The sequence below is a fragment of the Salvelinus alpinus genome, chromosome 36, assembly GCF_045679555.1.
Source record: "Salvelinus alpinus chromosome 36, SLU_Salpinus.1, whole genome shotgun sequence".
NCBI classification, from domain to species: domain Eukaryota; kingdom Metazoa; phylum Chordata; class Actinopteri; order Salmoniformes; family Salmonidae; genus Salvelinus; species Salvelinus alpinus.
Genome location: NC_092121.1, coordinates 15,435,943 through 15,463,245, shown reverse-complemented (window position 1 = coordinate 15,463,245; position 27,303 = coordinate 15,435,943). Strand labels below are relative to the sequence as shown.

Genomic DNA, 27,303 nt, shown 5'->3' with positions numbered 1-27,303 from the left:
GTGCATTAAGTCGTTTGGCCGAACGGATGTACTCAAGGTTCTTATGGTCAGTCCAAACGACAAAAGGGACGGTCGCCCCCTCCAACCACTGTCGCCATTCGCCTATGGCTAAGCGGATGGCGAGCAGTTCGCGGTTACCCACATCATAGTTGCGTTCCGATGGCGACAGGCGATGAGAAAAGTAAGCGCAAGGATGGACCTTATCGTCAGACTGGAAGCGCTGAGACAGAATGGCTCCCACGCCCACCTCTGAAGCGTCAACCTCGACAATGAATTGTTTAGTGACGTCAGGAGTAACAAGGATAGGGGCGGATGTAAAACGCTTCTTGAGGAGATCAAAAGCTCCCTGGGCGGAACCGGACCACTTAAAGCAAGTCTTGACAGAAGTCAGAGCTGTGAGAGGGGCAGCCACTTGACCGAAATTACGAATGAAACGCCGATAGAAATTAGCGAAACCGAGAAAGCGCTGCAACTCGACACGTGACTTAGGGACGGGCCAATCGCTGACAGCCTGGACCTTAGCGGGATCCATCTGAATGCCTTCAGCGGAAATAACAGAACCGAGAAAAGTGACAGAGGAGACATGAAAGGCGCACTTCTCAGCCTTCACGTAGAGACAATTCTCTAAAAGGCGCTGGAGTACACGTCGAACGTGCTGAACATGAATCTCGAGTGACGGTGAAAAAATCAGGATATCGTCAAGGTAAACGAAAACAAAAATGTTCAGCATGTCTCTCAGTACATCATTAACTAATGCCTGAAAGACAGCTGGAGCATTAGCGAGACCGAACGGCAGAACCCGGTATTCAAAATGCCCTAACGGAGTGTTAAACGCCGTTTTCCACTCGTCCCCCTCTCTGATGCGTACGAGATGGTAAGCGTTACGAAGGTCCAACTTAGTAAAGCACCTGGCTCCCTGCAAAATCTCGAAGGCTGACGACATAAGGGGAAGCGGATAACGATTCTTAACCGTTATGTCATTCAGCCCTCGATAATCCACGCAGGGGCGCAGAGTACCGTCCTTCTTCTTAACAAAGAAAAATCCCGCTCCGGCGGGAGAGGAAGAAGGCACCACGGTACCGGCGTCGAGAGAAACAGACAGATAATCCTCGAGAGCCTTACGTTCGGGAGCCGACAGAGAGTATAGTCTACCCCGAGGGGGAGTGGTCCCCGGAAGGAGATCAATACAACAATCATACGACCGGTGAGGAGGAAGGGAGCTGGCTCTGGACCGACTGAAGACCGTGCGCAGATCATGATATTCCTCCGGCACTCCTGTCAAATCACCAGGTTCCTCCTGAGTAGAGGGGACAGAAGACACAGGAGGGATAGCAGACATTAAACACTTCACATGACAAGAAACGTTCCAAGATAGGATAGAATTACTTGACCAATTAATAGAAGGATTATGACATACTAGCCAGGGATGACCCAAAACAACAGGTGTAAAAGGTGAACGAAAAATCAAAAAGGAAATGGTCTCACTGTGGTTACCAGATACTGTGAGGGTTAAAGGTAGTGTCTCACATCTGATACTGGGGAGAAGACTACCATCTAAGGCGAACATGGGCGTGGGCTTCCCTAACTGTCTGAGAGGAATGTCATGTTTCCGAGCCCATGCTTCGTCCATAAAACAACCCTCAGCCCCTGAGTCTATCAAGGCACTGCAGGAAGCAGCCGAACCGGTCCAGCGTAGATGGACCGACAAGGTAGTACAGGATCTTGATGGAGAGACCTGAGTAGTAGCGCTCACCAGTAGCCCTCCGCTTACTGATGAGCTCTGGCTTTTACTGGACATGACATGACAAAATGTCCAGCAGAACCGCAATAGAGGCAAAGGCGGTTGGTGATTCTCCGTTCCCTCTCCTTAGTCGAGATGCGAATACCTCCCAGCTGCATGGGCTCAGTCTCTGAGCCGGTGGGAGGAGATGGTTGAGATGCGGAGAGGGGAAGCACCGTTAACGCGAGCTCTCTTCCACGAGCTCGATGACGAAGATCTATCCGTCGTTCTATGCGGATGGCGAGTGCAATCAAAGAGTCCACGCTGGAAGGAACCTCCCGGGAGAGAATCTCATCCTTAACCTCAGCGTGAAGTCCCTCCAGAAAACGAGCGAGCAACGCCGGCTCGTTCCAGTCACTGGAGGCAGCAAGAGTGCGAAACTCTATAGAGTAATCCGTTATGGATCGATCACCTTGACATAGGGAAGCCAGGGCCCTGGAAGCCTCCTTCCCAAAAACTGAACGATCAAAAACCCGTATCATCTCCTCTTTAAAGTTCTGATAATCGTTAGAACACTCAGCCCTTGCCTCCCAGATAGCTGTGCCCCACTCCCGAGCCCGACCAGTAAGGAGTGATATGACGTAAGCGATCCGAGCTCTCTCTCTTGAGTACGTGTTGGGCTGGAGAGAGAACACAATATCACACTGGGTGAGAAAGGAGCGACACTCAGTGGGCTGCCCAGAGTAACATGGTGGGTTATTAACCCTAGGTTCCGGAGACTCGGAAGACCAGGAAGTAGCTGGTGGCACGAGACGAAGACTCTGAAACTGTCCAGAGAGATCGGAGACCTGAGCGGCCAGGGTCTCAACGGCATGACGAGCAGCAAACAATTCCTGCTCGTGTCTGCCGAGCATTGCTCCCTGGAACTCGACGGCAGTGTTGAGAGAATCCATAGTCGCTGGGTCCATCTTGGTCGGATTCTTCTGTTATGCTGATGAATGAGGACCCAAAAGCGACGTAATAGTAACAGAGTCTTTATTCCAGTATTAAACAAATAATGATTCTCCTGGATATAATCAATGGTAATCCAAAACAGGAAACTGAAATCCTCTCGTCAATAGAGAGGAACGCCTGGAGACGCGACCACAGACTGCAGGTCGCTTCGGGAAGGCACTGGCCGTAGCTGACATTGACACCTGCTCACACGCAGCATCTGAAGAAGGCAAAGAACACGACAGGGCGAAACAAGGACACAGGAACAGCAAACATCAAACAAGAATCCGACAAGGACAGGAGCGGAAAACAGAGGGAGAAATAGGGACTCTAATCAGAGGGCAAAATAGGGGACAGGTGTGAAAGAGTAAATGAGGTCGTAGGGAGAATGAGAAACAGCTGGGAGCATGAACGGAACGATAGAGAGAGAGAAAGAGAAAGAACCTAATAAGACCAGCAGAGGGAAGCACAGGGACAAGACATGATCAAAGACAAAACATGACACGGACTGCACTAGGCCAATTGTGCGTCGCCTCATGGGTCTCCCGGTCGGCACGGGTATTAAACCAGCATCTGTAGCAATGCAGTTTGCATTGCAGTGCCTTAGACCGCTGCACCACTCAGGAGGCCCGATCTGCAAAGGTTTTAATGCTCATCAAAAGTATAAAAATACTAAAACACTACTTAAATAATAGTATTTTTTATCACAGAAACAATGAGAAAATATGGGAAAATAAATAAATAATAAAATGTTAATTATATAAAGCAGCCTGTGTACTCATCTGCCAGAGAGTAGCCACAATTTGCCCGAGCCCCAAGTAATACGTTTGGGCCAGATAACTGACACCGGAATTGGCCCAAGCTCAATCCCCACAACCTAGCCATAAGTAATACTGCTGAAGTCGGCCCAGACTCGGGCCACATGACTTCGGCTGAGTCTAGCTCTCAGCCGAGTGCCCCGACTCTCAGCCGGAATCGGTCCAGATCCACTGTGCTAGCTGGGTGTTAGCGTTGTCATAAATGTAACAAAAGGGTAGCACATCGTTTGTTCTTAATGGACAGAAACGAGCACGTGAGATTGATAAATTATACATTTAATCAAAACTGTTGCCCCTACAAACGTATTCAGTCCAAAAGGTGGCAAGTCTAATAGTCACTTTATGGACGCTGTAGTCTTGTTCTTATCCGACTCCTAGATATTGAGCTAGGTCGGGGCAATACATTTTATTGTTTTCCTAATTCTAACAACCCAGATGGCTCATGACCAGAGGCAGGGAGAGTGTTGTGTACCTGAATTTAACATTGAGCTTCAACCAATGCCATACTACTGTGGGGGCTGTAGGTAAATCACAACTGACCGTAGATCAGGGCAGTAAAATAAAATTTTAAAAAATGGACAAGTTTCTGGGCACCCCATCGACACTCCAATAAAAAAAGAAACCAATAAATACATTTACTCAATAAAATAACAATTTTCAAATGATCTTTCTCAAAAACGTTTGTATATTGTCCCATACAATAATCTTCACTCTTAATTTAAAAAAATTTAAATTACAACTCCAACGCTGAATACCACTGGTCTAGGTGCTTACTTCAAAGCTAGAACAGCTTTTGACGTTGCAGTCTCAGAGACAAAACATTAGCTTCTTGTTATTGTCTTTGATAAACAAAGATCCCTTATTTTGTCTAGAAACATAGAGGCTGACAGAGACACAGTGGACAGTGTCAAGAGTGGCATTCTTCAGATTCAGTATTGAGGGGGTAGACTTTTCCTGGAACTGAAGTCAGGCTCCGACGGGACTAAAGAAGATCAAAGAGAATAAAAGCCCCATTACTCCACTGAAATTATTTTTACTCTAAGAGAGGAGTAATGCTACCACTTCCACCAAAGCTACTGCTATTGAATCCAAACATCCCCTGAGAGACAGGAGACCACTCAGAAGGATGGATTCTTTGGACTGGCCCAGGTATCTTGACACCCCACTTACCTCCTTCGATGTGTGATATGTGTGGCATTGTTTGAAGGTAGATTCATCGAAATGACATTGGCACGAGCAGCACCGGAGATATATTGAGATAAATGAGATGCAAGACTTCACTCTCACAGTCACACACAGTATCTGCGTATGTGCACGGGTTTGCTTCACACTGTGAACAACGTGGCAGCCAGGGCACCAAAACAGTGGAGAAGTTGAGCCTTGTGCTTTAATGCTCTTAGTTGACCCACTACGCTCTTTACTTTCTGCATCTACCTCATATTACTGAGTCTACCTTTAAGTACTGTGTAATAGTGGTCTGATGGCCTTGTTTGTTTGTAATGGTTAAGGTGTGGCCATGAGAGAGAGGTGTGTGTGTGTGTGTGTGTGTGTGTGTGTGTGTGTGTGTGTGTGTGTGTGTGTGTGTGTGTGTGTGTGTGTGTGTGTGTGTGTGTGTGTGTGTGTGTGTGTGTGTGTGTGTGTGTGTGTGTGTGTGTGTGTGTGTGTGTGTGTGTTTTAGGGAGGGGTTAGGGATGGAGCAGTGTTGTTTTTGCTCTGATATTTTTTGTGATGAGGTACACCTGAGCCCAGCACCTGAGGGACATACACTGTCTGATTATCAACACTCATTATCTCTCCTTTTATCTCTCCTTCCCTCATTATCTTCTTTACCTCTCACTCCTTCCATCCTGAACACACCCACCCACTACATCTGTATTTAGCTAACACACACACACGGAAACACACACACCCCCACATAAAAAGAGGAGAGACTTGTGTGCACGCATGTGCCTGACTACAGCTGAATGGACACTCATCCCAGGACGTTCTCTCGCTCACTCGCTCTCTTTCTCTCTGTCATCCTCTCTTTCGTGTTTAAACTGTAAAGAGCTGGATACAGACAGAAAGAAAGAGGGAGAGGGAAAGAGAGAGATTGAGAGAGAGTGGGTAGAGAGAGATGCATGTGCATGTCTTCACTGCTCACATAACCCCCCAGTGTGTTGGTCCTTGATGGAGGCTGAGATAGAGATATTACCCCTGGGCCCTGTGCTCTTACTCACTCCCTCTCCCTCCCGCTCTCATTTTCTCTACCCCTTTCTTTCTCCCTCACTCTCTCTCCTCACTTGCTAAGCCACTTTGACTTGAGGATGTGACTGGAAGATAATGTAGTGTGATAATGGCATGTCCATTCAAAACAAATAGGGAATGCCATTGATGAACCTGCTGTAGCAGAGCACCAGCTAACATAAAATGGTAACAAAGTCTGACAGATCTATTACACTGCAGTGTAATGGGAAGATATACATTTGTTTGAAAGTAATTATATAGGGGCACTATGAGATGATTGAACACACAAATTCATATGAAACTACTACCATCAGCACAACAGACTTCTTGTTAATCAGCATGCTGACTAAGTCGAGTATCTTCTGTCTGGTGGGTGTTTGTGTGTGTTGGTGTGTGTGTTAAAACTGCAGTAATAACAGGCCAGAGGCAGCCTAATCCCTGGCCAATCAGCAGGAGAGAATGAAGTCATTGGGAGTCGGAGGGACTGGGGCACAGTAGGAGAAATTCTCTGAGATTAAAGTGAAATGATCTTGATCATGGCTAGAACTAACTGTTTTAGAATATTCTATGTGTCAGAGAGCTACATATCCCCTTACAGTCATCGCTCAACAAAGAGTTTATCTCAGCATCACTGAGTCAACCTGATTCAAACAGAGTCATGGATATAATCAAACAGTCACCTTTCATTTGAGTCACTATTTAGTAAATACTATATTAAGCCTCAAATAATGCTACAGTCCTATCTTAGCTGGTACATAGAGGATGTCTGTAGAACCACTGACACAGCAATCTTCATAAACACTACTCTAAGCCACTCGACAGCCTCACTCAGCAGAACTGAGCAGAAATACAAAACCAGATGGAGACTCACACACTCACGCACACACGCACACATGCACACACACACACACACACACACACACACACTCACACACACTCGGTGACCTTACAAGCACAAACACATCAGTTGCACTGTCAATGCTAACCACCTCCTCATGTACACTTAGCTGCTACACAAACACAGAGACGGAGAGAAACACAGATAGATGAGGTGATGGAGGGAGGGAGAGAAACACAGATAGATGAGGTGATGGAGGGAGGGAGAGAAACACAGATAGATGAGGTGATGGAGGGAGGGTGAGAAACACAGATAGATGAGGTGATGGAGGGAGGGAGAGAAACACAGATAGATGAGGTGATGGAGGGAGGGAGAGAAACACAGATAGATGAGGTGATGGAGGGAGGGAGAGAAACACAGATAGATGAGGTGATGGAGGGAGGGAGAGAAACACAGATAGATGAGGTGATGGAGGGAGGGAGAGAAACACAGATAGATGAGGTGATGGAGGGAGGGAGAGAGACACAGATAGATGAGGTGATGGAGGGAGGGAGAGAAACACAGATAGATGAGGTGATGGAGGGAGGGAGAGAAACACAGATAGATGAGGTGATGGAGGGAGGGAGAGAAACACAGATAGATGAGGTGATGGAGGGAGGGAGAGAAACACAGATAGATGAGGTGATGGAGGAAGGGAGGGATAAGAGAAGGATAAAAACAAGGACAGGGAACAACATCACGTATTACAAAGACAGAATCCCCCCATCCCTCAGGACACACTGACCTATTTAACAGTGCCCTTTGTTTTATATTGTACCTTTTGGTGCGTCGGAACATGTTGCTTGCGTAGTGAGGGTAGCTTAGCGTAATGCTAAGCAACGAGAGCAGTTGAGAACTGAGAGTCAGGAAGCAGCAGGGTCCCTTGAAAATGTCGTCGCAAACGCTCCCTCAACCTTTAGATGTGCACCGGTGTCTGAGTGATGTGGCGGTAGACAAACGACAGTAAAGGAGAGTGAGGGAGAGAGAGAGAGAGAGAGGGAGGGAGGGAGGGAGGGAGGGAGGGAGGGAGGGAGGGAGGGAGGGAGGGAGGGGCTGAGGCTGTCTTTGATTTTAAATAGGAACAAAAAATCAGACAGGGTATTGTGGATCGTGTCTCAAGGGTAAGGGCCATGGCAAGGGAAGGGCTTACCAAGAAAAACTTTCAAAAGGACTAATTTGAGACAGAAAGGAGTTGGGGGGGGGGGTAATGTCATAAGAATGCACTCTCTCTCTCGCTGTGTGTGTGTAGGTGTGTGTGTTTGAGAGGGAAATCTGTGTGAAAAGCTTTTTACTGGAGGCTACTGTAAATATGAATGAGAGAAAAGAGAGCGAGGGAAGAAGGGATGATGAATTCATAATCCCAGGGAGGAGGAGAAGACACTTAAAGAAGTCCAGAGCGTGTTAAGTGAAGCTGATGCTAGGAGGTGGTAGAGATGTGTGTGTCTGCAATATGTGTGTATACAAGTGGACGTGTCTTACATAACAAAAAAACAGATAGTTTAGATTAGATATGAGCACATCCATTCCATAATTCATCCAAGCAAATGTAAAACCTCAACAGTGCTGATAAATACAAGCCTACTGAGAACAATAGAGGAGACACCCCATCCAGATGAATAGATCAAGGCAGTAGATGAATGTGAGGTCTACTCCAGTGAGCTCATCTATAATGGATGATATGGATGATACTGGTCTATGGGGAGGGAGGCCTAGAATGGGAACCAGACTGAGACAGAATGAACCCAGATGGTACATCTCTGGAGGAGAGCATAGAGTTGATGACTAAATGGTGGACAAAATGAAAGCTGAATACCACTGTGAGGGAAAGATAGAGGAGATGACCAGTGGTCACTGATGTCAGAGGTCAGCACGGTCCCCAGGTTCATTTCCTGGTTTATTTCCCAGGGGTATGGTGTGGGTGATATGGGCAGGGGGAAGAGACGGGTTACAGAGAAAGGCAGAGAGGGACTGGATGGAAGTAGGGACAGAGACTACACAGAGAGACTGCTTGGGTCTGTGTTCTGTATGCTGTGATTATAAACACACACAAGCGTGCGCACACACACACACACACACACACACACACACACACACACACACACACACACACACACACACACACACACACACACACACACACACACACACACACACACACACACACACACACACACACACACACACACACACACACACAATGATAGAATGATGAAAGCTTCATTTACCACATTCTTAACATATTATAACATTTAATTAACACAATCAATTATGTCATCCATATCTTTGTCTTGCTGACACAGACAATAACACACTGGAGCTGTTTCCCTACCACACACAAGCTAGGGTATGAGAAAAGGAGGGTGAGCGAGAGAGACAGACAAAGAAGGAGGAGGAAGTGTTTCAGCACCATGGAAAGCGATCAGACGCAGAGCGCTGTCTACCCAGACAGACGGCAGGATTGCCTCCTCCATTCATTCTAATTCCCCTCTAAGTACCTCTCAAGTATCCTCAAACCCTCAATAGGGTGTTGAAATGCTAATCATGTCTCAACAGGGATTCAACAGGGATGAAATCTTCCAACCAGGACAGTAGAGCCCTCGGCTGATAAAAGAGTTGTTGTTTCCAAACACACACTTCCCCTGGCTCGGGGTGTGTTTCATAGGGAGTGCCCAGTTGGCCAGGAGGGAGGGAAGATGTACTAACCTGCTGTTCTTGCGGGGCAGTGGCAGATCCTTCTGGAAGAAAGGCAGAAAAAGAGAGGACAACAGAGATCAGGTACTGGTAACATTAGAGGGATTCACAGGTTACGAGGTGGTTAGAAGCAGAGAAACAGACATCAACTAAACCCCTGTACGTCACCTCACCACATTGGTACATAAGCTAAGCAATGGAATGTTATGATATGACACCTCCCTTCAGTCTCTTAGTCCACTTGGACCTCGTCTCTGCTATTAAGACTCACATATACAGTACATGAATATATTGATTTATTTCACCTTTATTTAACCAGGTAGGCTAGTTGAGAACAAGTTCTCATTTACAACTGCGACCTGGCCAAGATAAAGCAAAGCAGTGCGACACACACAACAACACAGAGTTACACATGGAATAAACAAGCGTACAGTCAATAACACAATAGTTTAAAAAAGAAAGTCTATATACAGTGTGTGCAAATGGCATGAGGAGGTAAGGCAATAAATAGGCCATAGTAGCAAAGTAATTACAATTTAGCAGATTAACACTGGGGTGATAGATGAGCAGATGATGGTGTGTATGTAGTGATACTGGTGGGCAAAAGAGCAGCAAAGTAAATAAAAACAATATGGGGATGAGGTAGGTAGATTGGGTGGGCTATTTACAGATGGACTATGTACAGCTGCAGCGATCGGTTAGGTGCTCAGATAGCTGATGTTTAAAGTTAGTGAGGGAACGATTTTTGCAATTCGTTCCAGTCACTGGCAGCAGAGAACTGGAAGGAAAGGCGGCCAAAGATGGTGTTGGCTTTGGGGATGACCAGTGAGATATACCTGCTGGAGCACGTGCTACGGGTGGGTGTTGTTATCGTGACCAGTGAGCTAAGGCGGAGCTTTACCTAGCATAGACTTATAGATGACCTGGAGCCAGTGGGTCTGGCGACGAATATGTAGCGAGGGCCAGCCAACTAGAGCATACAGGTCAGTGGTGGGTGGTAGAAGGCGCTTTGGGAACAAAACGGATGGCACTGTGATAGACTGCATCCAATTTATTGAGTAGGGTATTGGAGGCTATTTTGTAGATGACATCGCCGAAGTCGAGGATTGGTAGGATAGTCAGTTTTACTAGGGTAAGTTTGGCGGCGTGAGTGAAGGAGGCTTTGTTGCGAAATAGAAAGCCGATTCTAGATTTGATTTTGGATTGGAGATGTTTGATATGAGTCTGGAAGGAGAGTTTACAGTCTAGCCAGACACCTAGGTATTTGTAGTTGTCCACATATTCTAGGTTAGAGCCGTCCAGAGTAGTGATGCTAGTCGGGCGGGCGGGTGTGGGCAGCAAACGGTTGAAGAGCATGCATTTGGTTTTGCTAGCATTTAAGAGCAGTTGGTGGCCACAGAAGGAGTGTTGTATGGCATTGAAGCTCGTTTAGAGGTTAGTTAACACAGTGTCCAAAGAAGGGCCAGATGTATACAGAATGGTGTCGTCTGCATAGAGGTGGATCAGGGAATCACCCGCAACAAGAGCGACATCATTGATGTATACAGAGAAAAGAGTTGGCCTGAGAATTGAACCCTGTGGTACCCCCATAGAGACTGCCAGAGGTCCGGACAACATATATATACAGTACATGGTATTCTGTGCGTCTTTGTTTGTTAATTCCGTCGAGGGAGCGATACCAGGAAACAGCAGAACAGAGAGGATGGGTAAGTGCATTATGTGCTTGTATATGTGAGTGTGTGCTTTAGTAATGTGGACCAGTGCTTTGAAGTGGACCAACGCTCTCGCTACCTCTCCCTTTCTGTCTCTCTCTCTTTCTGTGTTCCCCCAGCAGAGCAGAACAGTGTGTCCACCCCCCTATCTCTCCCCTGGGTCCCAGATGGACCCAGAACACTGGGCTGGAACAGCAGCAAATGCTGAGAAGTGCCAAATCCTACACCAGCCCAGCCTGGCTCTTTGAAATGCTTCTAACTGAGGCACTGGTTTAGTTTCCCTGGCACTGTTTTAGCATTTGTGGCACAAATCCCATTCAAGTCATAGTACCGATATTTGCATTTTTCATGCATCATGTTCAAATCATCTATAAGTGACATTGTTGAGCTTCACAGTCAATTTGAGATATTTTCGGAGGATTTGGACATGCGCAAAAAATGCTAATATTGGTACCATGACTTGAATGGAATTTGTGTCACAAATGCTAAAACATTAGCATTTGGAAACAATGCCAGGAAAATAAAACTAACGCATGGATTGCTGTCATACCTTGTCTATAGACTGCTTACAGGGTAACCAATGTGTCATTTTGTAATTTGGGATGAACTATCCCTTTAAGCTCTGTGGTGCCTAGAGCTTCAGCCTCAACCAGAGCCTGATTCTGCCTCTGTCTGTGTCCCTGACTGCTTACTTCTTACACACACATTCACTGCAGCAGACTCCCACTCTCTCCAGACATACATGTAGAACATGAAAGAGACAGAGAAATTGCAAATTGACCAAGAGGTACTGCAAAATAAATTGGGGGAGAGAGGGGCCAAGAGAGACACTGAGCCCATTTACCAGGTGTGTGTTGTGTAGAGCGCTAATTAATGCATTAGCCACTCCACATCCACTCCTGTCAATGAGGGGCGACTCCGTCAAGATGCCAGTAGCATTGACTGACAGGCAACCAGTGACAATTAATACAATATTTGGTTAATCTTGAGCTAAAGTGTACATGTTTGTTTGAGAGAGTGTGTGTGTGTGTGTGTGTGTGTGTGTGTGTGTGTGTGTGTGTGTGTGTGTGTGTGTGTGTGTGTGTGTGTGTGTGTGTGTGTGTGTGTGTGTGTGTGTGTGTGTGTGTGTGTGTGTGTGTGTGTGTGTGTGTGTGTGTGTGTGTGTGATCCTCTTCATAAGGTTCTCCCTCTGGAACAACTAGAGAAACCCTCTCCACAGTATGTGCTTGTCTAGTGGAATGTTTTTGTATCCCAGGGACAAACCTCCCACATAGCAGAATACGTTCAACACTCAGTTACCTTGAAGTGCCAAATGGAACACTCCACAGATTTAGTCTTACCCCAGAGAGAGCTGGTAAAAGCTATGAATGCTTGGGAGAGAAGGCAGTAGGGCCTTGATTGAGGAGTGAATATGAAATAAATAATTTTGGATCAAAAGAGAAGTAACTTCACCATTGTAAGGTCAGATTCTGACATGAGTTTTACACCCAGCACAAGCCGAAGGTCATCGATAGTTGTTGGTGTATATTAAGCTCCTCCCATGGGTTTATGTGTTAATAGAAACAAATCCCTCTTTACAAGGACAACCGAATATTCAACCTATTGATTCCTCCTCACTCCTCCATTGGTCAGACTAATTGATCCTGAGCCATCAGAGCTCTGTACATTACTTGAAAGTGTGGATGGAGGGAAGACAGTGCAGAGAAAGACTGGTGATGGGGAAGGTGTATGAACATATCTCAGACACAACATCATAAAGATATCTGGCTCGTACCCGTCATACTACACATACCAGTAAATCACTTTATAATTGCCACTTTAAGAGCTGTGGCATAGATCCATATTGAGTCTATGTCTGTACTGAAATGCACTTTCAATAGATACTCTCCATTGCGCATACTTTTTCATCCAGGTCATGTAACCTCTCATAACATGATTATGAAGAGAACATAAAGTTCGCTTTGACACACAAGGAGTGGAAATCTTTTTATGCTACAAGTGCAGACTAGTTAGAGTAAGAAAGAATGAAGAGAAAACCTTCAAAATATAGAGGTATTAAACCAAAGGAACAAAGCAGGATGCACTACGCCGACTACGGCATTGCATCAAAATGAGTCTGCTCATTGTCTGATGTCCTCAGTAGGGCTCTTGACTGCTGTGGCGTGTCTGAAACATGTCTAGACAACAAAGAGAACAATGTGGTGCATCAAAGAGATTGCAACTTTCTATTTGTCTGTGAGGAAGGAATCAGAACCATGGACAGGGCCCTACATGTGTAGGATCTTAATTTGAGCCAGTTTTCTACTTCAGGAAAATAATCCAGCAGCCACAGGAAATGTGAATAATTATGTTGATTATAATTCATGGAATTGTTTGTCGGGGTTGATACATTTTAAGCAAGAGAAAATCAAGTCTGAAATTTCAAAATGTAAATTGCTGTCACGGATCCCTCCGTAACTTTCATCACGCATACCTGTCCCCTATTCCCATGATTCCTTTTCTATATATGTGCCCTTTGGTTTCCATTGGGGGGTCGATTATTGTTCCCATGACCGTCGGTGGTGTGAGTTACTATGCGTTGGTGCAGCTGTTATGCTGCGTGCTATATATATTGTGTATTACGGGCAGAGGTGTGGACTCGAGTCACATGACTTGGACTCGCGTCAGACTCGAGTCACAAATATGATGACTTGCAACTCGACTTTGACTTTAACACCAATGACTCGTGACTTAACTTGGACTTAAGCCGTATGACTCGACCTGACTTGATACCCTCCCCAAGCTCAGATATTAAAAATGATGCTATTAAAGAAGTGTGCAGCGCATCAACTCTTCATTTAACAGATTACAGTTTGAATCGGACAGCAGCCAATCAAATTGTGCCAGCTGAGAAAAAGTTGTGTGGGGCAGTGCAGAGGAACGTCGGCGGGTGAATTCAGATGGAGCCCTTGGAAAGATGATACCCCAAATTATAATTTTTGGATATAAAGACGACGCTGTATCGACAAAAAATGGATTGCAACTTGCAAAACATGCGGGAAGAAAATTACAGACGGAGGCGCAACAATTTCCAACTTTGTTCGACATTTGAAGATGCACAAAGAGCGGTAAGCCGTGGCTAATATAGCCGACAGCTATATAATGTATATCTTTGCTAGTATAGCATGTAGGCTAACGTAACGTTAAATCAATGAGCCTCCACACAGTCAGTCAGTGCGGGAACGTGATCATTGCACCCAAGATTGAGCTACAACTGGCTAGGCAGTTGGTAGCCTAAATCCTGCCTGATGTTACTGCTGTTCCTAAAACCATTGACATACATTAGCCTACTGTAACCACACAGAGAGTGTGTGTGTGTGTGTGTGTGTGTGTGTGTGTGTGTGTGTGTGTGTGTGTGTGTGTGTGTGTGTGTGTGTGTGTGTGTGTGTGTGTGTGTGTGTGTGTGTGTGTGTGTGTGTGTGTGTGTGTCAGTGCGGGAACGTGATCATTGCACCCAAGATTGAGCTACAACTGGCTAGGCAGTTGGTAGCCTAAATCCTGCCTGATGTTACTGCTGTTCCTAAAACCATTGACATACATTAGCCTACTGTAACCACACAGAGAGTGTGTGTGTGTGTGTGTGTGTGTGTGTGTGTGTGTGTGTGTGTGTGTGTGTGTGTGTGTGTGTGTGTGTGTGTGTGTGTGTGTGTGTGTGTGTGTGTGTGTGTGTGTGTGTGTGTGCGTGTGTGTGTGTTAAGGTTGGGCGATTGTGTACAAGCCTACATTGCCCGATTGCGCCCCATAGCGATCCTCGATAGTCGACCACTATTGTGGGGGGGGGGGTCTTTATCATGGCTACCCATGTATTACCATGGAAATATAACGTTTACTTGGAAAGTAATAAATATATATATTTTTAAAAGCATTCATGATTTGCGTAAATGTAATATACTAACTATTACTCTTGTTAAAAATCTGAAATGGTATTACATTTGGTGAAGAGCACATTATGACTTGTTTAGGACTCGAAACTCAAAGTTTAGGACTTGAGACTTGACTTGATACCTGACTGTCTTGACTTGAGACTTGACTTGGGACTTGATTTGGGACTTGAGTGCTAAGACTTGAGACTTACTTGTGACTTGTAAAACAATGACTTGGTCCCACCTCTGATTACGGGTATTGTCCTGTGTCGTTCAGCGAGGTTTACCCTCGCTCTTTTGTTTGGGTACAGCCCAGTGTTTTTGTATACGTGTTTGTTTTGGGTGTATTAAAAACCCCTATTGTGTATTCCTGCGCCTGTCTCCAAAATCCTTTATACCAGCGTGACAATTGCAAACTTCTGAAGCCTTTTAAAACATCAAATACATTACAAGTTTTAAATGTCCTGCATTGCAGGAAGGAATCAGCACCATGGACAGGGCCCTACCTTGGAGGAAGGAATCAGCACCATGGACAGGGCCCTACCTTGGAGAATGGAAACTGGACCATGGACCGGGGATACTTGAACTCCCGGTTACAAGTCACTGTTCCACCGGATGCACCACAATATACTTGTGTATTCAGCCCAGAGCAGAACGTGGTGCGCTGGTGATCGTTTCAACACGGAATGGTGCATCTCAGGGGGTTATATCCTTTCAATAAGATTTCCTAATTAATAGAATACATGTGATTGTGATGTACAGCGCATTCCGAAACTATTCAGACCCCTTGACTTTTTCCACATTTTGTTACGTTACAGCCTTATTCTAAAATGGATTAAATAGTTTCCCCCCCGCATCAATCTACACATAATACCCCATAATGACAATGCAAAAACAGGTTTTTAGAAATGTATGCAAAATTCTTAAAAAATAGAAATATCTCATTTACATAAGTATTCAGACCCTTTACTCAGTACTTGGTTGAAGCACCTTTGGCAGTGATTACAGCCTCAAGTCTTCTTGGGTATGATGCTACAAGCTTGGCACAACTATATTTGAGGAGTTTCTACCATTCTTCTCTGCAGATCTTCTCAAGTTCTGTCAGGTTGGATGGGGAGCGTCGCTGCACAGCTATTTTCAGGTCTCTCCAGAGATGCTTAATCAGGTTCAAGTTCGGGCTCTGGCTGGGTCATCCAAGGATATTCAGAGACGTTGTCAGGTTTTGGCCAGGACTGTTCTGTTTTTTTGTCACTAGATGTCCCCATTGCACCTTTTTTGTACCTTTTTGTTTTTCCCTTGCTCTAATTATTGTTTGCACCTGTATGTCGTTCCCTTGTTAGTATTTAATCCCTGTGTGTTCCTCAGTTCCTTGCTCAGTGTTTGTATGTTAGCACCCAGCCCCAGCCCAAGCCTTGTTGTGAACTTATATTTTTCTCTTGTTGGATTTTCCAGAGGTTCTCTGGTTTTGTTCTTTTGTATTTTGGATTAGTCTTTTGAGGTTTGTTTTTCCCTTGCTGTTTTTACCACTTTGTGGATTTTCTTTGTATTTTGGAAGATATCTATTTTTTATTAAACCACCATCTCTAGTACTGCTGTGTCTGCCTCATCTTCTGGGTTCTGCCGATTTAGTGACTGTTTCTCGCACCGGGTCCTGACAGAAACACTGAGCCATTAAAATGAACCCAGAGGCAGCCAGTACCCAGGACTTTTTTCCCATGCTGTCCCACCACGAGGGGACTGTCCAACGTCACGAAGCTGCTCTGGTTCAGCAAGAGGCCTTAATGGCTGGACATTCTCAACTTCTGTCGGAGATGATGACTTCCATAAAGCAGATTTCTGATCAACTTTCTCCTGCAACCGCTTCTGCTCCAGTTCATCAGATTCAAGTGCCCGTGGCAGTTAACCCCCTGGCTGAACCTCGTCTGCCGCCTCCCCAACGGTTCTCAGGTGATCCGAGTGGTTGTAAGGGGTTTTTCACCCAATGTTCTCTCTCCTTCGAGCTGCAACCCTCGTCATTTCCCACCGACCGGTCCAAGATAGCATATATCATCACCCTGCTGTCGGAAAAAGCCCTAGCCTGGGCTACTGCTGTGTGGGATGCCCAAAGTCCCTGCTGTGCCAGCTACTCTACCTTTGCTGAAGAATTCAAGCGAGTGTTTCAAGGTCCTACCAGCGGTCCTGACTCAGCCAAACAGCTCCTGACTCTCCGCCAAGGTCGGCGCAGCGTGACGGACTATGCCATCCAGTTCCGCACGGTGGCAGCAGGGAGTGGCTGGAATGACGAGGCGCTCACAGTGTGCGTTTTGAAGGGTCTTTCCGACACCATCCAAGATGAACTGGTCACTCGGGAACCACCGGACAACCTCGAGTCCCTGATCAAGTTGGCTTCACGCATAGACCAGCGTCTGAGAGAGAGAGAGCTCAACCGTAGATCTCTCACCCTAGCTCCTATCGGTCCCAGCTCCGAGTCTCCACCTTTATCCCCGCTGACTCCACCGGAACCCATGCAGGTTGGACGCATCTCCCAGGCTGAGAGAGACCGCCGGATGAGGGAGCGATGCTGTCTATATTGCGGCAAACCGGGCCATTTCCTCTCCAAGTGTCCCGGGCTCCAGGGAAAACGCACTCTCCCGTGCAGGCCTGGGAGGACGGTAACGGGAAACATAACCTCCTCTCATCCATCCAACTCCCGCCTGCTCATTCCAGTTACCCTTTCCTGGGACAACCACGAGCTTCCCCTTCAAGCCTTGGTAGACTCTGGAGCCGCAGGTAACTTCATGGATGGTGTCTGGGCGAAGGAGAATGGCGTTCCCTCTGAACCTCTAAGTGACCCCATAAGGGTTACTACGTTGGATGGAAGCCCTTTGGGATCTGGACTTGTCACTCGTGTCACTACCCCCTTGCGTCTTTCAGTTTCCCAACACCAGGAAGTGATGAACTTTCATCTGACCTCGTGTTCCGAGTTCCCTCTCGTCCTTGGATACCCCTGGCTTCACAGCCATAACCCTCACATCGACTGGTCTGTGGGCACTATCAAGCAGTGGGGTCCTACGTGCCAAGCCACTTGTATCTTCCCAAGTTCCCCGAGTTCCCCTCCCGAGTCTCTAGAATCCATCGACCTGTCCCGAGTTCCCGAGTGTTACCATGACCTCAAACCGGTATTTAGCAAACAGAGGGCCACCAAACTACCACCCCATAGACCTTACGATTGCCCCATCGACCTGTTTCCGGGCACCTGCCCCCCCAGGGGTCGGATCTTTTCCCTATCTCCTCCCGAACGAGCTGCTATGGATACCTACATCAAGGACGCTCTGGCAGCAGGCCTCATGCGTCCATCCACCTCGCCGGCGGGAGCAGGGTTTTTCTTTGTGGCCAAAAAAGACGGGGGATTACGTCCTTGCATCGACTACCGGGGACTTAATGCCATAACCGTCCGTAACCGCTACCCGCTACCCCTTATGGCCACAGCCTTTGAGCTGCTCCAGGAAGCAGTGGTCTTCACTAAGCTTGACCTGCGGAACGCATACCATCTTGTGCGGATCAAACCCGGTGACGAGTGGAAGACCGCTTTCAATACGCCTACTGGTCACTACGAATACTTGGTGATGCCCTTCGGCCTGACCAACGCCCCGGCTGTGTTCCAAGCGCTCATAAACGATGTGCTTAGGGATATGCTTAACATTTTCGTGTTTGTTTACTTGGATGACATCCTCATCTTTTCGAGCTCCCTTCAAGAACACACTAAGCATGTCAGACAAGTGCTCAAACGCCTCCTAGACAGCCATTTGTACGTTAAGCCGGAAAAGTGTGAATTCCATTCCTCTCGAGTACAGTTCCTGGGATTTGTAGTGGAACCCGGTCGAGTCCAGATGGACCCCAAGAAGGTAGGGGCGGTAGCAGATTGGCCCACCCCCAAGTCCGTTAAGGAAGTTCAGCGTTTCCTGGGCTTCACTAACTTCTACCGCAAGTTCATCAAGAACTTCAGCTCGGTGGCAGCCCCTCTCTCAGCTTTAACCAAGGGTGGCAACACAAGGTTTCTGTGGGGAAGAGAAGCTGAGACGGCCTTCCAAGGACTCAAGCAGCGCATCCTCTCTGCTCCCATCCTGACACTACCGACGGCGGATGAACCTTTTGTGGTGGAGGTAGACGCATCAGAGGTTGGTGTTGGAGCTGTCCTGTCTCAGAGGGGTGAAGACAAGAGGCTTCATCCTTGCGCCTTCTTCTCTCACCGGCTTACCCCGGCCGAGAGGAATTACGATGTGGGGGATCGTGAACTCCTAGCGGTTAAGATGGCATTGAAGGAATGGAGACACTGGCTCGAGGGGGCTTCTCAACCGTTTCAAGTGCTTACGGACCACAAAAATCTGGAGTATATCCAGCAGGCGAAGCGGTTGAACTCCAGACAAGCTCGATGGTCTCTTTTCTTCAGCCGATTCCAGTTTATTCTCACCTATAGACCCGGGTCGAAGAATCTCAAACCGGATGCCTTGTCACGAGTCTACTCTCCTGCCATTCGAGAAGATACTGACATGACTGTTCTTCCTGCCGCTAAGATCGTGGCTCCGATCTCGTGGCAAGTGGAGGATACCGTGAAACAAGCTCAAGCCATCGAACCGGGCCCTGGAGGAGGCCCTGCTAATCGGTTGTTTGTTCCCAAGGCAGCAAGGTCCCAAGTCCTTCTGTGGGGGCACTCCTCTCGCCTCACCTGTCACCCGGGCGTAGGTCGCACCTTGGAGTTCATCCAGCGTAAGTTCTGGTGGCCCACCATAAAAGAAGACGTTGCCACTTTCGTCAAGGCCTGTTCCGTGTGCTGCCAGGGCAAATCTTCTCACCTCCGCCCTCAAGGACTCCTTCACCCTTTATCTATTCCAAACCGACCCTGGTCCCATATCTCGCTGGACTTTATTACTGGCCTTCCTCCGTCCCATGGTAATACTACGATCCTAGTCATCATCGACAGGTTTTCTAAGGCGGCCAGGTTTGTTCCCTTGACCAAATTACCTTCTGCCAAGGAAACAGCTGAGTTGGTGATTAACCATGTGTTCCGAGTCTTTGGCATCCCGCAAGATATGGTTTCCGACAGAGGTCCCCAGTTCGCCTCAAGGTTTTGGAAGGCCTTCTGCCAACTCATAGGGGCCACGGCCAGTTTATCTTCAGGGTACCATCCGGAGTCCAACGGCCAAACTGAGAGGTTGAATCAGGAGCTGGAAACCACCCTCAGATGTATGGTTTCCAACAACCCATCCACATGGTCATCCTTCATTGTTTGGGCTGAGTACGCGCACAACACCTTGTGCTCCTCCTCCACTGGTATATCCCCGCACGAGTGTCAGTTTGGCTATGCTCCTCTATTGTTCCCGGACCAGGAGGCAGAAGTCAGAGTGCCTTCAGCCTCGAGGTTCATCAGACGCTGTCGGCTTACGTGGAAGAAGGCCCGTCTTAATCTTCTGCGTTCCTCACAGCAGTACCAACGACAAGCCAACAGACGTCGCCGTCCCGGTCCTACCCTGTACCCCGGCCAGAGAGTATGGCTCTCAACAAAAAACTTACCGCTACGGGTGGAGTCTCGCAAGCTGTCCCAGAGATTCATCGGACCCTTTAAGATTGCCAGGAGAGTCAATCCCGTTACTTTTCGCCTGCACTTACCCAGATCCCTTAAAATCAATCCCACATTTCACATTTCTTTATTAAAACCTGTTGTTTTTTCTCCCCTTATTCCGGCAGGCAGACCTCCCCCTCCGCCCCGTGTCATCGGAGGCCAGTCGGCTTATACCGTCCACCGGATACTGGACTCCCGCCGGGTGCAGCGGTCCTGGCAGTATCTGGTGGACTGGGAAGGCTACGGTCCCGAGGAGCGCTCCTGGGTTCCTGCCAAGGACATACTGGACCCTGACCTCATTCGTCAGTTCAGGGCCCTCCACCCTGAGAAGGCTGGTAGGAACGTCAGGAGCCGTTCCTAGGAGGGGGATTCTGTCAGGTTTTGGCCAGGACTGTTCTGGTTTTTTGTCACTAGATGTCCCCATTGCACCTTTTTTGTACCTTTTTGTTTTTCCCTTGCTCTAATTATTGTTTGCACCTGTATGTCGTTCCCTTGTTAGTATTTAATCCCTGTGTGTTCCTCAGTTCCTTGCTCAGTGTTTGTATGTTAGCACCCAGCCCCAGCCCAAGCCTTGTTGTGAACTTATATTTTTCTCTTGTTGGATTTTCCAGAGGTTCTCTGGTTTTGTTCTTTTGTATTTTGGATTAGTCTTTTGAGGTTTGTTTTTCCCTTGCTGTTTTTACCACTTTGTGGATTTTCTTTGTATTTTGGAAGATATCTATTTTTTATTAAACCACCATCTCTAGTACTGCTGTGTCTGCCTCATCTTCTGGGTTCTGCCGATTTAGTGACTGTTTCTCGCACCGGGTCCTGACAGACGTGTCCCGAAGCCCCTCCTGCATTGTCTTGGCTGTGTGCTTAGGGTTGTTGTCCTGTTGGAAGGTGAACCTTCACCTCAGTCTGAGGTTCTGAGCGCTCTGGAGCAGGTTTTCATCAAGGATCTCTCTGTACTTTGCTCCGTTCATCTTTCCCTCGATCCTGACTAGTCTCCCAGTCCCTGCCGCTGAAAAACATCCCCACAGCATGATGCTGCCACCACCATGCTTCACCATAGGGATGGTGACAGGTTTGCTCGACGTGACGCTTGGCATTCAGGCCAAAGAGTTCAAGCTTGGTTTCATCAGACCAGAGAATCTTGTTTCTCATGGTCTGAGAGTCTTTAGGTGCCTTTTGGCAAACTCCAAGCGGGCTGTCATGTGCCTTTTACTGAGGAGTGGCTTCCATCTGGTCACTCTAACATGAAGGCCTGATTGGTGGAGTGCTGCAGAGATGGTTGTCCTTCTGGAAGGTTCTCCCATCTCCACAGAGGAACGCTGGAGCTCTGTCAGAGTGACCATCGGGTTCTTGGTCACCTCCCTGGCCAATGCCCTTCTCCCACGATTGCTCAGTTTGGCCGGGCAGCAAGCTCTAGGAAGAGTCTTGGTGGTTCCAAGCTTCTTCCATTTAAGAATGATGGAGGCCACTGTGTTCTTGGGGACCTTCAATGCTGCAGAAATGCTTTGGTACCCTTCCTCAGGTCTGTGCCTCGACACAATCCCGTCTCAGAGCTCTACGGACAATTCCTTCGACCTCATGCTTTGGTTTTTGCTCTGACATTCACTGTCATCTGTGGGACCTTATATATACAGGTGTGTGCCTTTCCAAATCATGTCCAATCAATTGAATTTACCACAGCAGGACTCCACTCAAGTTGTAGAAACATCTCAAGGATGATCAGTGGAAACAGGATGCACCTGAGCTCAAATTTGAGACTCATAGCAAAGGGTCTGAATACTTATGTAAAGAAGGTATTTCTGTTTTTTATTTTTAATACATTTGCAAAAAAAATTATAACTTTGGTACAAGACTCTGAATGTCCTTGAGTGGCCCAGCCAGAGCCTGGACTAAACCCCGATCTAACATCTCTGGAGAGACCTGAAAATAGCTGTGCAGCAACGCTCTCCATCCAACCTGACAGAGCACACCAAATACAGGTGTGCCAAGATTGTAGCGTCACACCCAAGAAAACTTTAGGTTGTAATCGCTGCCAAAGGTGCTTCAACAAAGTACTGAGTAAAGGGTCTGAATACTTATGTAAATATGATATTTCTGTTTTTCATTTTTAATAAATTAGCAACCATTTCTTAAAACCTGTTTTCGCTTTGCCATTATGGGGTATTGTGTGTAGATTGATGAGGGAAAAAACAATTTAAATGTGGAAAAAATCAAGGGTTCTGAATGCATTCTGAAAGCACTGTATATAGAACCTTCCACCCCCAGCTGGAATATGGATGCTGATGAAGACCTAATGTTCGAAACGTTGTAATAAAATCCCCTGGGAGCATGAGCAGCAGTGTGCAGTGTATTCCTTTCTATTAAACATAAATTCACCTAGAACTCCAGCACCTGCAAAAAGTACCTAGATGTACGTATGTTCTTCAGCTTTTGTACAACACCTCAATATCAGCAATATGGTGCTACTTTAATTATCTTCCCCCAGACCACTTCCTGGCAGTAATCTCTGTGAAGCTCTCTGATAATGAGATGGGCTAGCTAAGACACCAGCCAGCCATGAGGATCAGACAGAGGCAGGCAGAGAGTAATGCTGCTGCCGGACCCTGCCATGAGATAGGAGGAACAGCAGCACTATTAATGGTCGTCTGACGTCATGCCCTTCAGCTCCTCCTGTCTGAGCCGGAGGAGAAAGGGCTCCGGCTGTAATGAAACAGTACTGGCTGGACTCCCTGCCCACAGCTACACCGCCGCTGGCCCCATCATTTCGTGTAATGAAACAGTACTGGCTGGACTCCCTGCCCACAGCTACACCACCGCTGGCCCCATCATTTCGTGGACACACGAAGGACAATAGTGAGAAAGTGAGTCTGGGGGGCTGATCAGAACCTAGACAGGAGCCTGCTCATCACCTTAGTCAGTGTCAGTGATTGGCTCACCGTCCCATATCTGACAGATGGAGAGGGGCTGGAGAGGAGGGTGATGCTGTAGTATGGAAGTGTCATGTCATCCCCACAAGTGTCATGTCATCCCCACATGTCATCCCCACACCATCCTCAATACCCCACACATTATTCAGATCAGTCCTTCCCCTGTATGCTACTGTACATACTGTACATGTATATACATGTATATACGTGTGTGTGTGTGTGTGTGTGTGTGTGTGTGTGTGTGTGTGTGTGTGTGTGTGTGTGTGTGTGTGTGTGTGTGTGTGTGTGTGTGTGTGTGTGTGTGTGTGTGGCTGGAGGGATAGTGTCTGGAGCAGATACAAATATGTTTTTTTTAATGTTAGTCATGTTGAAGCAGTGCATTATGGGGCTGACCCTTGACCTGCTCTCTGTGGGAGTGGGGTGTTTCACCATATGGCGCAGAGAGATGAGAGTGCCAGAAGGGGGATTTTAAACAGACACTAACGGTTGTGAGAGTGGCTGGGATGATGAGACTCCAGGGAGATGAGCTGCTGGATGAATCTGAAGGATGGTCATCCAGACACTATCCATCCTCATAAACACACAGAGAGAAGCACACTGGCATACACACACATCTTCCTTATGTACATTCATGACTCATGCTTGTTGTTGAGACATGTAGATGTTTCTAGTGTCACCCGATGTCACTAGTTTGCTTTGCCTTATGTTTCACTTCACACACACATGCACTGTGTGTTTGCTGTTGTGTTTGTGCTGTTGCCAGTGTCTTCTGTCTGTGTTGTCCATTTTGTCTTACATTGCCTTTTGCCTCTTTCCAGGCCATCATTGTAATTAATGATTTGTTCTGAATTGAATTGCCTGGTAAAATAAAGGTAAAATAAAAAATGAAATACTGTGAAGTTAAGCCTATGTGCACAGACACATACCCCCCACACACAGGATGGAATTGAGAGTGTTGACAATGCCATTAGCTGGATTTTCCCAGCACAATAAAGAAACTGTGTAATGGTCAACCCCAGTCTCTCCATCCCCAGCTCTCTATCCTCCCTCCTCTTCATCACTATACTGCCCAACCCTAATGATGCCCTAAGGCCCTCTGCCTGCCTGGCTGACCGCTCAGCTCAGTTCACTTGACTGAATCACGCTCCAAGGGGGAGGGGTGACCCGTACTTAACCAGGCTACTTCATAATGGATGAACACGTAGGCTCCAGTAATATGAACATGTCATATCAATATGCATGGCGGTACATTTTCATTATGGAGATATTACCTTGAATGGCATTATAGACATAGAGTCGCCAAGTATCTTATGAATATGACCTCTGCTGAGATACATTAAATCAAGATTTCTGCAGCTGAGCATATGAAGTCATAAATGAATAACACAGTTGTTATAACACATGCTCTAAAAAGGATGTTGTGTGTGGGGAGTTGGTTATTAACGTATTAGCCTAAAAATTGTATTGAACATAATCGCAACTCAATGGCACATTGTGTACGATTTATATTGACATGAGTGTAGCCTACATGGAACTAACTGTCAAATGAGAGATACTATCAAGCACATTACACCCGAACCTCACCTGCAGCCTCCGACGCCGAATTATCCCCGAGTCATCCATGGTGTAATAACGCGCAGTCGGATGGGGAATTCCCAAAAACAGCCCCCTGACCCTTCACTTGTTTCGGTTTCGACCCAAACAACTCTGCGGCATCCACTGGCTGTCCGGTTCTCACTCAAATAACACAGCCGAGAGGGCGGCGTTGCTCACTTTGAGCCAAAGCGCACAGTGCGCGTGCAGTGTCACGTTGAGGAACCGCTTGAAAACCACCAAATGCCAGGATGTCCCGTAGCATCTGAAACAAGCAGGGTCTTCCGGCTTTTACTTCTCCAAAATAAAGTTATTCCGCTAATGCCTATAGGTTAATTAAATGTTTAAGTCAATGATTCATAAATCCCCATGTTGATAGTCGACTGTCACCTTCACTTCTTCCCGTTGTTTTTAGAGCATCTTTGTGCACCACCAACATTTCTTTAGAGACTTCACTTGCAATATAGTCTACTGCACCAATTCTTTGGCGGTGTCTAAAATAAGTTACACCTACAGCATTAAATGTTCACAATATACCAGAATGTTCATTTCGCGGTTAATGCTGCTTGAGCAATGGTGCAAGACGTGCAAAGATGCTTCCTCGAGCTCAGTCAGTCCCGTTGACATTGCCGCTGATTCGCCCAGGAATCCATCCACTTCTTTGGACTCCCAGGGCAATAACAGTCCATGACATAACAAAACACATCGCCTTTCCGCTCAAACTTAAAAAATTCGAGAGAATGTTCTTCTCCCTGGCTGCATATCGCGGTCCATTCATTCTTCCACCTTCACTTCCTTTGATAACGGACGACAACAGCGCGATATCTGTAACCCTTCCGTGCCCGGGATTCCCTCACGCCCCTCCTCCACGCGCAACTGGGCCAGTGTGATGAACTAAACATCCCTCTCCTCTCGCCACAGGCAAATTGGGGGGATAAGAAGGATAAAATGTGGTGAACTACTTCATTGCTGGGCAACGATGAGAACCGCATGCGTGTGAACGGCCGTACTGGTCATTCAGGACCATGGACAGCGCTACGTAGCCTACGAATGAGTGCCGCTTTTAAATAGTTTTACTGCGGGCCATTGCATTGTCATAACCATAACCAAAAAAGTGTTAAACAAATCAAAATATATTTGAGATTTGAGATTTTTCAAAGTAGCCACCCTTTGCCTTGATGACAGCTTTACACACTCTTGGCATTCTCTCAACCAGCTTCACCTGGAATGCTTTTCCAACAGTCTTGAAGGAGTTCCCACATATGCTGAGCACTTGTTGACTGTTTTTCCTTCACTCTGCGGTCCAACTCACTCTGCGGTCCAACTTCCATACTACAACTCATTCCAAATCATCTCAATTGGGTTGAGGTCGGGTCATCTGATGCAGCTCTCCATCACTCTCCTTCTTGGTCAAATAGCCCTTAAACAGCCTGGAGGTGTGTTGGGTCATTGTCCTGTTGAAAAATAAATGATAGTCCTACTAAGCGGAAACCAGATGGGATGGCGTATTGCTGCAGAATGCTGTGGTAGCCATGTTGGTTAAGTGTGCCTTAAATTCTAAATAAATCACAGTGTCACCAGCAAAGCACCCCCACACATCACACCTCCTCCTCCTCCATGCTTCACGGTGGGAACCACACATGTAGAGATTATCCGTTCACTTACTCTGCGTCTCACAAAGACACGGCGGTTGGAACCAAAAATCTCCAATTTGGACTCCAGACCAAAGGACAGATTTCCACTGGTCTAATGTCCATTGATCGTGTTTCTTGGCCCAAGCAAGTCTCTTATTATTCCTGGTGTCCTTTAGTAGTGATTTCTTTGCAACAATTCCACAATGAAGGCATGACTCACGCAGTCTCCTCTGAACAGTTGATGTTGAGATGTGTCTGTTACTTGAACTTTGTGACGCATTTATTTTGACTGCAATTTCTGAGGCTGGGAACTAATGAACTAATCCTCTTCAGCAGAGGTAACTCTGGGTCTTCTTCCTGTGGCGGTCCTCATGAGAGCCAGTTTCATAACAGCACTTGGTGGTTTTTGCAACTGCACGTGAAGAAACTTTCAAAGTTCTTAAAATTTTCCCGATTTCATGTATTTTTGCTTATTTGAGCTGTTCTTACCATAATATGGACTTGGTCTTTTACCAAGTAGGTCTATCTTCTGCATACCACTCCTACATTGTCACAACACAACTGATTGGCTAAAACGCATTAAGAAGGAACGAAATTCCACAAATGAACTTTTAACA

The 27,303-nt window shown here is 46.8% G+C and overlaps 1 protein-coding gene across 2 annotated transcripts in view; it reads right to left on the bottom strand.

Moving 5' to 3' along the window:
• Positions 1-26,003, bottom strand: part of LOC139564807 (microtubule-associated serine/threonine-protein kinase 1-like) — a 60,465-nt gene extending 34,462 nt beyond the window's left edge. The window contains exons 1-2 of one of the 2 annotated variants that reach the window (XM_071384646.1): positions 25,044-26,003; positions 9,338-9,369 (exon numbers count right to left, since the gene is read on the bottom strand). In XM_071384646.1, coding sequence (XP_071240747.1) covers positions 9,338-9,369; positions 25,044-25,082 — 71 coding nt within the window. In that variant the 5' untranslated portion in view covers positions 25,083-26,003. The remainder of the gene's footprint in view (positions 1-9,337; positions 9,370-25,043) is intronic. The other variant, XM_071384647.1, reaches the window with a different exon arrangement.
• Between the last annotated feature and the right edge of the window lie 1,300 nt (positions 26,004-27,303).